The 13,696-nt window shown below is 40.5% G+C and overlaps 1 protein-coding gene across 1 annotated transcript in view; it reads right to left on the bottom strand.

Annotated features, from left to right (window-relative positions):
• Ppp4r4 (protein phosphatase 4 regulatory subunit 4) overlaps nt 1-13,696 on the bottom strand; it is a 91,386-nt gene that overhangs the window by 47,435 nt on the left and 30,255 nt on the right. Inside the window, exon 3 of the mRNA XM_051150869.1 lies at nt 13,014-13,116. Coding sequence (XP_051006826.1) covers nt 13,014-13,116 — 103 coding nt within the window. The remainder of the gene's footprint in view (nt 1-13,013; nt 13,117-13,696) is intronic.

Raw genomic sequence — 13,696 nt, 5'->3', positions numbered from 1 at the left:
AGGAATAATGGGAAAATGGGAGGAAGGGAAGAATGGGAGGATACAAGGGATAGGATAACCATTGAGATGTAACAAGAATAAATTAATTAAAAAAAAAATTTTTTTTTAAACTCTCTAGGTGTACAGCTAACTCTGCAGTCCTTTCCAAAAGGAATTTAGTGACACTTCTGGTTTTCCTATTTCATCCACTCACCACAACTTTTCCAATTGTTCAATCATTCTCCCAACCTTTTTTAAAACAGAATGCAGGAAGACAATGAAGCAAAACCAGGAATCCTCTCTGGGAGTAAAGCAGGAGAGAACCCAGCAGCAAGAGCTGCAGGGAACCTTTTGCTCATATCCTAAAACAGTATATTCACTTCTCCATACCTGCTTTCTTCTCTACAGCATTAGAACCCAGATTTTCCATTAGTCCAAGCCCTGTGTCTTGGCACCATATGATGATGTTATTTTTATAAAACAGTGTTGCTTCTCTTAGCTTATTTCTTAACCCAGCTATCAAACAAATAATTGAGACTCTGCTATACTACAAGGCTTCACAACACAATCTTAGTAGTTTCTGTTCTTAACCTTCTATGCGATCTTGTCTTACTCCCAGCAGTACTTGCACACTGTAGCTGTCAGGATTCTGCCTCAGTCTGCCTACCTGCAATGCCATTGCTTACCTGCCATGGGAGTGTGGCCCTGCCGAGGGCCATATACAACCGTCCGCGTGGCCCCCCTCCTACCCCTCTCTCTCTTCCTCTCCCTCCCTCTCCCTCCCCCCCTCTGTCTGTATGTCTCTTCTCTCTCTCTCTCTCTCTCTCTCTCTCTCTCTCTCTCTCTCTCTCTCTCTCTCTCTGCCCCTCCCCCTTTCCTCTTCCCCCACACTCACTTAATAAACCTCATATAACATAATATCTGGTGCCTTTATCTTATTTTTATATATAAAAGTAGCTTTCCTCAGCTCCAGCTCCTTCCTCCTGATCTTCCTTCCACCTCTACCTGTGGCTGAATCCCCTGCTCAATCACCAACTTCTTCTAACTCTTTCTCCCCTGGATGGCAGGAAGTCCAGCCTTGTTCTCTCCCCTAATCACTGATTGGCTGTAGGTGCTTTATTGACATATCAGGGGGGACAATTGGGGAGCAGAATTCACACAATAGTTAGACCTTAAATTCTCAGAACAAAGCATACAACCAGACATGGGAGACATAGAAATCAGTATTTAAACTACACAATAACCTTATGCCTACAGGATAAATTTAGTGTGCTAAGCTTGTAAAAAACAAAATTGTTTTTAGTTTATATACACCATGAAGAAGTTGCTCCTACTTTGAATGTACTCTGTCAGCTGGCTCAAGATGAACCACTTTCTGGGGCAATTTGACTACTCTTTTACAAATTAATGATTATTACAAAATATTTCACTGCCTCAGCTATTCTACATGGTAATGGGTCAAAAAATTAAACAGACTAACTGATAAGTTCCAATTTTGCATGAAACACTTGCTTTCTTGGATGGCCAAGGCACCTGCTGGACATCTGTTACAAAATCAAATCTTGCTGGGCAATGATGGCGCATACCTTTAATCCCAGCACTCAGGAGGCAGAGGCAGGCAGATCGCTGTGAGTTCGAGGCCAGCCTGATCTACAAAATGAGTTCCAGAATAGCCAAGGCTACACAGAGAAACCCTGTCTCAAAAAACAAACAAAACAAAAATCAGATCTTGCCCGCCCTCAGACCGGATATGAATTAATATGGCTCCCCAAAATTATAACTGGTTTTTGCCTTTATAATGCTTTGGCTAATAGTAGCCAGGCCTTGCCTAGAAAACTCTCTCTGGTTTGGTCCTAGCCAATCAGTCTCTTTTTATTAAAAAAATACTGTAATTTGCAAAAGGCAAAACTTGCATTAGCCTGGTGAATCTTTGAATGACCCCAGACCCACCACACAGGCAGGGGCAGTAAAAAACCTTGGAAGAGTAGAACAGGTAGGTCAGGGCACATGCTAGCAGAGGTGCGTTCCTGCTCATGTCTGTGCCAATGGAACCAAGTCTCTACTTGGTCCTTCAGGTTGAGTCTGGAGGCCAGGACCTTACAAGCCTCCAGGTCAGAGTAGGGCTCCATCTTGAGGTACTGTTCCCTGCTGTACCTGTCCTGCTGATGAGCCAGGATACAGCAGGGCGGGGAATGCTGAGGCACCTCCATCTTGACTCTGGCTCATTTCCTTTCAGATTAGGTGTTTTCAAGACTCAGATTCCTAAAATGACAGAATTTTAATTTCATTCACATTTGTGCAGGACCAGAATCAGGGTGAGGACTCTGGGTAGTTGGGCAAAATCAAGGATCTGGATCTGTACCTTCAAATGTCTCCTGCTGTTCAAAGATATTTGAATACTCAAGAAATAGCTAATCACATTCAAGGTTTATGCTGAGTGCTTGAGACTCGGCAATCAACCAAGGCCAGCAGGGTACCTTACATTCCGATAACACTGCTAATTCTGTTATTAAAATTGTGCTAAGAGCTAAGGATGAGAAGTTCAAGACACCATGGGAGTCCTGGAGGTAATATCTGAAGAGTTAGAAAAAGTTTCCCTGAGAAGTAACATGTACAAAAAGGAAGGAACCCCTACTCAGAGTTTGGGGCAGGAGGCAGGAATGCAAGAAGCTTAGGAAAATAGCAGTCCCTGCCTCCAGCACCAGGGAGTGTGGAGAAACATGCTGAATAGGAAGCCTGAAAAAGCAACGTACTTGCCTGGAGCACAGGGGCTGGTTTGCTTCAGCAGTGAACAGGACAGCTCCATAAGGCAACACCTCAGAGCTTTGAACACACAGACACACAGTTCTAAACACTTCGGAAGGTCCTGCCTACTGAGAGTTGAACTGGAATCTGAAGTGAGAAGCAGCATCACCACAAGAGGGGAGCGTGGACTAGGGCAACCTTGAAAGGCCACTGTGCTTACCAGAGCAAACCATCAAAACCTCTGGGCACAGTGTGGCTGCTCAAAGTATTAATGAAATAAAATAAACAAGACTACACCAAGAGGAAGTGGTACAAGAACCAAAGGTATCTGGATAATTCTTAAGCCAGGAGAATGCTGAAACACCTTAGGATAGAGGACAGTGAAGGAAGCCCAGGTGTTGGGAGAAATGCCATGAGCAGGCGGCAAGATGCCTCAGAGGGTTAAGGCACTTGCAGCCAAGCCTGATGATTTGTGTTTCATTTCCCAATACCCACATGGCAGAAGGAGAGAGGCAACTCTTGCCAGTTTGTCCCCCTCCCCCTTTTTCCCCTTCTCGCACACAAACCATGAAGTACATCTAAACACACACACATAATAAAAATAAATAGATAAATGTAAAACAACAAAAAAGAACCATCATGTGCTAAGTTTTCGGTCTGTGGACTTTGAAATGCCTTTGAGACATACTTTTTAAGTGTCCTTCCTAGTTAGTTTTTTATCCATTTGATACAAGCTGGAGCTATCTGGGAAAAGAACCTTTGGTTGACAAAATGCCTTCATCAAATTACCTGTAGGCAAACCTGTAGGGCATATTCTTGACTAATGATTGATGTGGGAGGGCTCAACTCTTGGGAGGTGACACCACCTCAGGGCAAGTAGCCCTGGCTGGTATAACAAAGCAGGCTGAGCAAGCCATAGGAAGCAAGCTAGTAAGCAGTGCTCCTCCACAGTTTCTGCTTTAGTTCCTGCCTCCAGGTTCCTGCCTAGGCTTCCCTCAATGAACTGTGACCCAACATATGAAAGACAAATAAGCCCTTTCCTCCCAGGGTGCTTTTGGTCATGGCTTTTTATCACAGCAATAGAAAACCAAATTAGGACAGTAAATGAATTCATATAGATATTTAAAGGCACAGATTTATGAGACTCCCTAAAGAGAAAAGAGTGGGCAACTGCCACTACAAACACAATTTCACCTCAACAACAACAACAACAACAAAATAGGAGTTTAGGAACACAGTGTTGAGCTAGAGAGATGACTCAATGGTTAAAACCCCTAGGTACTCTTTGAGAGGACCCAAGTTCAATTCCCAGCACCCACATGGTGGCTGAGAACCACCTGTAACTTCATTTCCAGGGAGAATCTGATAACTTTCTCTGACCTCTGAGAGCAGCAAGCACCTGGCACGACAATCATACACATAAATAAGTAAATCTAAAAAAGTAAATAAAGCCAATGTTTACATGAGGAGATCCGTCACAAATCTTTGTCAGAATATTCATTATAGGCTCTAGAGTGCTCATAACATTTCATCAGAAAATAATTAATTGGCTTATGTGAGTGCAAGGGGAATTACAGGAATAGTAGAAAGAGGGAAAGATGCATGCCTAAAACCTATGCAGCTACATAAACAAAACCTTTACAGTGAACATCCTGCGATGGCCCCACAGTTAAGTGTGCATACTGATCTTCCAGAGAACACATCTGGTTCCCAGCTCTCACATCAGGAAGCTACCTGTAAGTTCATTTCCAAGGGATCTAACCCCTCGGGTCTCCTCAGGCACCTACACACACATGCACATACCTACCTACATACAAACACAAATAAAATAAACCTCAGTGTTGACATTCTGAAAATAAAGCAAGGAGAAATAAAGAGAACTTCCTCTTTTGGTAAGGGTAGATGGGGTAATTCTCATCAATATTCCCAACAAGGATCATCTTAAAAATCTAGATAAAAAACAAAAACTGTCTCCGTGAAAACACCAAGGTAGTGAAAAGTTAGCCACTGGACCCCAAGAAACTAAGCAAATACAGAAAAGCAAGCAGATAATTTTCAATGAGTTTCTCCTCTTCCACGGTTGCTGATTCTAGATGGGGCTCGCAAGAGGCGGCAGGCAGCTTAAGAGACTGAGGCTGCTCAGTAGGCTTTGAGGCCCTGGGAGCTCCTGCAATGGGAGAAGAGCTCCAGATGTTTTGGCTCAGAGCTTCAGGGGGCTGCCTCCATTACCTGTGATGGTGCAGAACATTAGGGCAGAGCTGGTGGAGTGGCTGAAAAAGGGGGTCAGCTCAACGCTGCTTACTTGTGAGTGACAGAAAGGAGAGTAGAGGGAGTTAGTGTCTAAGTTCCCTCAGAGACTGAAACATTCTATCCTGCTGGGATGCTCCATAAACAGGAAGGGAAATAACTCAGAATAGCTTCAGGAAGTTCCTGAGACTGACCAGAAACACTAGGCCCTTCCCTCCCTGAGTGAACAATTAAGCTGCAAGACTCTCAGACAAGTGAAGCCACAAAGAAACTCTAGGGCTAGACAAGCTTCCCGAGAGAAGCAGAAACCAGCCAAGATGCCTGGAGAAGTTTAGAGCAGAGTTACACGGAAAGGTCATTCTCCAGTCTGCTGAACTGCCTGCAAGCTGTCAAGTGTGTTCCAGGTTTCCCAGCTTTGGAAATGCAGCCAGCTGTCTTTGAGTCATTTCTGCTCTTGTAAGGAACCCCAATAAAACTCACTGGTTCATCAAGTTGGAGTTTGGTGGTCCCCTACTTTGTTCTGCCATGGCCTCCCTGTCTGAGATGAGTAGAGATTTGTGCTGCACCTACCCCAGGAATAGTTTTGTCACAAAAGTAAGTGCCTAGTCTTACTGTATCTTGTTACGCCCTATTGGGTAGTGAGTAGAACTGGGAGGAGTGGAGACAGGGAAAACTGTGGTTGAGATGTATGAGAGAAGAAAAGAGAATTACAACAGATTTCTAATAATATTTAAATGGATTATAAAAGATTTACAAAAGTTAAGTAGAATTTCCAGACCAGAAAAATTCAGTAACCAAAATTAAAATTAGGTTAGACACATACTAGTGAACTGGACAATGGGTCAAGACTAAAAACTCAACATAAATCACAAAGAGAAAAAAATGACAGAAAAGGTAAAAGACAAAAAAACAAGCAAAACCTAAGGAAAGGTCTAATTGCATGAGAAATGGGAAACCTGGAAGGGATGAGGTAGAAGCGCATTTGGAAAAATGATAGCTCAGAATTTTCCAACACTGACAACACAAAATATAAGCCACAAATTAGAGAAGTCTTATGTGTGCCCAAAAGAAAGAAAAAAAAAAAAAAACCTGCTAGTAAGCACTCTAGGATCCTGTACCAAATGAAATATGTTTAGAATGAGCCTGTAGGCCAGGTATGGTGGTGCTCACCTATAATACCAGCACCAGGGAACCTCAATACGGAACTACAAGTTCAAGGCCAGCCTAGAATACACAGTGACACTCTATCCCATAAAAGCTCCGCTGCTGCGTCTATTATCTATCCCCTGTGGGTGGGGTTGTCAGTTGTTTCCATCATCAGCTGCAAAGAACTAACTATGAACGTCGATGCCTTCATGGCCATGTCCCTATGTGTCAGTCTCACCCCATACAAGGGAAAAGGCTGAGTAATACAGTAAGTATATCTGAATTTCTGAGAAGCTCGGTCTTCCCATGTGGTTCTGTCACTTCACAGTCTCACCAGCAGTGTGTTTCTAACCCAAAGTTAATTTTCTGCCTGTGGTCCTCTACGTATTAATTCTTTCTCCTTTCTTTCTGGCTGCGCTCAAAGCTGTCCTATTTTCCCTTATTTCCAGCAGCTGCATCACCATGTCCGTAGAAGAGTGTGTGTATGTGTGTCTAAGTGTCCTGTTCATGAAGATGTGCATTGGTGTGTGCTTATAACTGTTTGGTGTTCTTATGGCTTTGGGTCTGTGGCCTCTTGTCTTTCAGTAATTTCAGAAAAGTCTTAGCCATTATCTTTCCATTTTCTCTCTCTGAGATTCAACCTGTATCCTAGATCACTTTATACAGTCTCAAAACCAGTGAGGTTCTCTGCTAGCTCTGCTCTCTTTTTGTTGTCTTTGAAGTTGGCTTGGATAACGTCTATATTCACGTTCACTGATTCCCCAGTTGTGTTCAAATTGCCAATAAAAACATGCTTCATGCCTGGCATTATTCCTTACTTCTAGCTCTTGTTTGTTTGCTTGTTGGTTTGTTTTTCAAGACAAGGTTTCTCTGTGTAGCCTTGGCTGTCCTGGAACTCACTCTGTAGACTAGGCTGGCCTCAAACTCAGAGATCCACCTGCCTCTGCCTCCCGAGTACTGGGACTAAAACTGTGTGCCACCATGCCGTTGTACCACCTCTCTGTTGAAATCCTGTATATTCATGCATATCATTTTCCACCAAATTTTCTAGCAAGTTAATCATAGTTGTTTTATTTACCTATCTCATATTTCTTGGGACAGCATTGATACGTGGTCATTTCCGCTCTCCCCTCCCCCCATTATTTTGGAGGTTAACAATTTTTTATTCAATACTAGATAGTCACTGAAGACAGAGGTAACATCTCTGAAATGAATATGCCTCCTCTGCAAGGTTATGGGGGTAGGGGGAATAAATCTACTTGGTATCTCACCTGGGTTTAAGTTTTATTGTTGCTATGGCAACCTCTATGGCAGCACTGATTTTAGATTCCTCAACAGTGGCCCACTGTTACTTTGTGTTTAGCATGCAGCCTGAAATGCCAAAGGTTTTTCCTCCATGAGTCAACAGCACTCCCAAGCAGGAGTCTCTCTTCATATTTTATCTCCCCTGTTAGGAAAGCACTGTTGTTTATGGCTGTACGTTAGGCTAGTAGGATCAGAGGTCCAAGGCCGTCCTTCAATGCATAGACAATCTGAGACCCACAGGCCTGGTCACACAAGAAAAAATTAATTGTCTTGCTTATATGATTCTTCCTTTATGCCCAATCTACATACTTGTAAATGTTTCCATAGAACTTTATTATTATAGTTGCTAATGTCAATCTTTTTTTCCTTAAACATAAATAAAGATAAAATGAAAAAACATAACTCAAATATTGTCCTTGGAAGACTATGATCAACCTAATTTTATTTTGCACCATAAAGCACAAAAGAGCAGTCCCCACTCTCTGCTCCTGCTCCAATCCCTCAGGTGCAGCTGTGTCCACTTCTTTCTCTGTGAACTGGGAGACTGCTCTGTAACTCTAGACCTCTAGCCCAGAAAGCTTCCTGAAGGGCTGACTCTTACCCTGATGCTGGAAACCTCCATTAACCTCACAGCACTATGGGAATGCTTGCCCTCCTCTGTCCCTGCCTGCCAATGGATGCTAAGTGTGACCTGCAGGGGTCCTGGAACAGCATGTTCTGCCTCAGATTATAATTGTGTTGCTTTCATAAAACACTTTAGCTTTTCTCAGAATTTAAACTTTTATCTCAGAATGTGCCAAGTACAGTAAGGAAGAGAGGAACATTTTCTCAAATGCAAACCAAAGAAGAAAGCAGTTTGTGCTGCTGTCCATGCTCATTCATTCCTTAGTTAGGACTGCTTTTTTGCAGAGAACTATCAAAACAAATTATATTCTTTCATACTTCTTAGAAACCTTCTGAAAAACATCACAGTCAAACATTGAAATTTGAGTGCACATTTGTCATCTTTAAATGACTATAATTCATCATGTAGCATTGACAATTGCTTAAAGGAGTCACCTAAGGCATGAAGCACAGTGCCTGGCCCAGACTGTGTTCCATGCACCATTACTGTTTGTCCATTCACCTGTTCTACTTCCAGTACTTTTAAAACGTATGCAGCTTTTCATTCACAAATATCTTTATTAGCGAAACAAATGCTTTCTATTCAATTTTCAAAACAAGATCATTTAAGAATCTGTATTCAGATATTTTCTTAAGATATCAACTCATGAAAATAAAGTCACAAACAATACTAAAAGTAGAAGTGGTGGATCTTTGCCAAATCAAAATATTGCTACATCATATTGACCAACTTTAAATCATCACATTTCATATTGGTTTACTAGACTATGTCTCTTTTGTCTTCTTTTATGTATCACCTCCTCCTCTCACTCCTGTAAAGCGGTTCTGAGAGAAAAGGCCAGTGTTACATCATGTTCCCAAAGCTGACTCACTCAACAAAGCTTCTGTGAGTCAGGCCAGCGTGTCAAACACTGCGTCGTCATGGGTCTCCCAGCTAGACACTGATTCTCTCATAAAATTAAATTCAATCAACATTCTAAAGCTGGCTGGAGTGCCTTTTTTATTTGGCTGACAAACCAAAGTGACAAAGATTTCTGCCTTTATAGAAAAGAGGGAAAGACTGATAGGTACGAAGGTCAAAAGGACAAGTAGGAAGTTGTATTCTATCTGGAGTTGTATTCTATCTGTTTTAGTCTTCTCGTAGCTTCTTTTACAAATTAACAGAAGCTGAGTATGTTAGTCAACAAAAATTTGCTCCTTCACGGTTCTAGAAGCCAGATGTGCTAAAGCAGTGTTACTCAGACCAAGATGGGCTGTGCCACACTCCCTCCACAGGCCTCTAGCTCCTGTGCTGTCACTTCTTGGCTTTCCTGTCTTTCCATCTTTGCTGCCATCTTTCCCACTCCTTCAGCTTTTGCTTTCTTCTTGTGAGGGACACATGATGGCATTTGTCCCCATCCAAACAATCCAAGACAGTCTCTCTATCTCCAGATCCATAATTTAGCCAAGTTCTGAAATTACTTTATTCTGGAATAAGGTAACATTTCCTGTTTCCCAGGATAAGGGTTTGATTCTTGGGGATAGAGGGAGGGGAAGAAAAGAGAAGGAAGTAGAGAGTATTCTGTCACTTCTCTTCACCACTGAAGTAATAAGTTTTCCATGCATGAGAATGAAACATGATTGGCTGGTACTTCTTAAAGCCCTCTCTGGGTGGGTGGCTTCTAGGTGGCAAGGTAGAAGCGATCAGCCCGTGTGCAGCTGCTGTGGTAAGCACACGAGGTGGCGAGGCCTGGGAACTGAATCACCAGTAGAGAATCTGCAAGCATGAGGTGGATAGGCTGCTGTAGGCAAGTTGCTGGGGTGCAAAGATTAAAACAGAAACTACCCAACAGTCCAATGGCTGACACCCATAGGGCCTGAGGAAAATGCTCACTAAATTAATCTCTATGCCTAGCACCGCACATTTTGAGCTTTATATTATGACATAATCTTGGACAAAATGTAAGTAAATAAGCAATGAAATAAATTCAAAAGTTCAGCAGGAAGCACTGCTTGGTGCTGCATTATAATGGAGTCCATTATAATATCTATTTAAGTTGTATAAAAACACTAAATCAAATAATGACCATAGGATTACATAATATGAATAAAATAACTATATCTTAAAGTGTTATCACTTTTATAGAACTTAAATTTAAAGTCAAAAAATATTTTCTGTCTTGATTCTTACTTAAATCTCGTCTTGAGAAGTACACAACACTTCAGCAATCCACTTTGGATATAGCTTAGAAAAGAAATTTTGGAAATATAATGAAATTGAATTCAATTGAAATCCTAGTTTTGTTGCTGGCATTTTTATATTTATTTATTTTAGATTTTATTTCTAATTGCATGTGCACATAAACACACGTGAAAGTTCAGTGCCCACAGAGGCCAGAAGAGGGCATCAGATTCCTTGCATCTAGAGTTACAAGTAAAGTAAGCGACCCTGTCTGGATGCTGGAAATCAAACTCAGATTCGCTGGAAGAGCAGCATGCATTCCTAACTGCTGAACCATCTCTCCATTCCCTGCTGCTTTAAAAATCAACATTTCCTTATCTTAGCCAGGTGTGGTGGCTCACACCTTTGATCCCAGCATGTGGGAGGCAGAGGCAGAAGGATCATTGAGAGTATGAGGCCAGTCGGTCTACACAGAAAATCCCAGGATGGCCAGGAGCTTGTCTCAAAAAAATAAAAAGTCAAATCCTATGTTCTTTTAATTGAAATGTGTTGGAGTATGGTCTGGTGCTTTGTATTTGTTAATTGCTTGCCCCTCAAGATTCTTACTGCAGACTGTCATGTACCCCAAGAATTGCTGTTTAACCTCGCCTCCCCGTTTGACTAATAAAGTAAGCCCATACCTGGACAGAGAGAGGAAGGTAGGTGTGGTGAAGGCTCACGGGCTCTTGGGACAGAGAGGTTCTTGGGAAGAAGTAGTCAGATACCAGAGGAGGAAGAAGGAGAATCACCATGACATCGGAAAGAGCCATGTGGGCACAGAGGAGGAACTCTGAAGTTCCACATGAAAACTATGGCCCAGATGAACAACTTATTTGGAATTTGGAGATTATGGATGGGAGGTAGCCCAAACAGAAATTATTAGAAGAAGATGGAATGGGATGGAGATTGTGAGAAATTGAAAGATAGGTTTAGGGGGTAATATCTGCCCAGCCCCAGGTAAAATAAGGCTTATTCTAAAATACAACAGGTGTCTGTGCCTTTTTTTATTATAATAGTGGGTGAGCTATTACTGCCGTAACAACTATAAGCCTAACAATAAACCTTTACTAGGCCATACCTTTAAACTAGCAGCAACAGAAGCAAGGGAAGGGTTGAGCGCTGAAATCTGTTTACTCTGGAGTCACAAATGTGGTAATGACCTTGGGAATCATTAATTCCTGCATGAAATACTTACTGCTCATATTTTTACATTTTCTCAAAGAGAATCATGAAAGATCAATATGGGCAAGTACTCAGATTATTATTGCCTGTGTGCTTAACAGACCATCTACTAGCACACTGAAAAGCACCAGATGCTCACACTAACCATCTGGATGCTGCTCCCAACTCCAACCCAATTGGGATTCATTTATTCCAATCCATTATGGAATTCTGTTCATCCTAAATTGTCTGTGGGACACATATGCATACCACTGTACTGCTTTCGTTCATCATTAGTCCAGCCTGCTATTGACTCCTGGAGGCCCAGTGCTGAAACCCTGGAATGTCCCTCTCAGTGGCTAACAGTACTGTCTGCTCTTCTAGAGGCCTGGATTCAATTCCCAGCACCCATCTGGCAGCTTAAAACTAATTTATAACTCCAGTATGTAGAATGTTTGACATTTTTTACTCTAAACTTAATGTTCTTACTTACATTAATTCCCCAGCCAGAAGGATCTATCCTTTCTACCTGGTACTTCTGGGTGTCATGATAACAATGTAGGGTCAGTTAACACTACCAACATAGAATGCACAAGTAGGCTTGACCTATATCAGCGTACTTCAAAATTGGGTATGATTCTGGGGAAAGAGACATAAAAAGGCTTAATGCATTCATGAATCACCATGGTAGCCAATAAGAATTCATATTGTCTTAGAGAGATGTAGACTTCTTATAAAAAATGGCAGTAGTTGGAACCATGCTATATATAATACCAAAACCCAAAATTCAAATTCAAATATATGCTAATGATTGTAGTTTTTAAATATGTATAAATTAAGTTGTAAATAGTTATAACCAAATGGAAAACTGAGGGCAAGCAAATAAAACTCTTTTTAGCAAATATTATCTCCAGTAGCAGACAACCTCTGACCCCATTAGGGATTAAGATGCCGAGTACAACAGCAAGACTACTGTCAGCTCATACAATACTTATTTTTTTAAAAAAATGTTATGTGCACACAGGTGCAAATAAATAACAAATATCAATTATTAAATATCTACCATGATATATTAATAACCAATAGGAATTACATACTTGGAGGAGAAATGTGATAATAGGGAAAATATTTAGGTTCACAACAAGAAACTAATTCTGAAAAAATTTATGAAAGAACAAAATATAAACTAAAATTGTGATCACCATAATAAACTTCATTTGATGATTCTTCACAAGGCCCCTCATACAGGATCTTAGTTAAATTGTTATCAGTAGCATGGACATAAAATGACTATAATTTGGAATTTTTGAAAAATATGAAAACAATAGCAAATGATATACCTATAACTCTATAAAGATTACAAAGATTACGAAAATACATTTTAAGCTATTTTTAAAATATCTTTACTGAAAATACCAAGGAACTCATTACAACTAATTTTCCTAAATATTTTATCATGATTCAATATAAACACAGTAATGCTTCTTCTACTCCATTAGTGGGTGTAAAAGATCAGCCATCAAAGCTCTGAAATGTTTTTCCAATATTGACAACATGTTACTAGGAAAAGAACAAGAAACTGAAATCTTATTTCATACCAACTTACTCTGACTTTGGGTAAGACTCTCCGAAGTGTCTCAGTAGGATTCTGTCGCATCAGAAATGGAAGATTTGCCATCACACTTGCTGCCTGGACATCTTGACCAGCACTTACAAGGAAAACACAAATTTTAAAATTTGAAATTAGGAGTTGAATTTTTAATTTAGTGGGTCAGTTTGAAAAATGTCTGCTTTTAATAAGTTCCTACAATGTTTTAAACACACCACTGAGATATAAAATTAAAATCAGAGACAAAATTTTGTTAAATAAATCTTATAACAAATACACGTAGACATTACAATTATACTAAAATTAGATTTCCTATTTATATGCATGTCATTACGTGTTAGCAATCTTACTAATACTTTACAATTCTTCCACATTTTGCTCTGTAATCTGACAGTTTGATATACTTTATAAAAATATATACATGATAAAAATGTGTTTTGGTAAAATAGCAAAATAATAATCATAGCAATGACTAAAATGACATAGGTAAAAACACAATTTTGAATACACTGAAATGCCTTGTATAGACTGGCTCTATAAACTGCAAGAATCCTCTGAAAGTGACTCTCAAACCTCTTACAGGCCACTAGCACATTTTACATAATGACGTTTTGGTCTAATATGCATTAAGGCTATGTTCCCAAAATAATCTTTGTGATAATCTAGAGGCCTAAATACTT

The sequence above is a fragment of the Acomys russatus genome, chromosome 1 (genome assembly GCF_903995435.1).
Source record: "Acomys russatus chromosome 1, mAcoRus1.1, whole genome shotgun sequence".
Taxonomy (NCBI): domain Eukaryota; kingdom Metazoa; phylum Chordata; class Mammalia; order Rodentia; family Muridae; genus Acomys; species Acomys russatus.
This window is presented reverse-complemented; position numbering and strand designations above follow the sequence as displayed.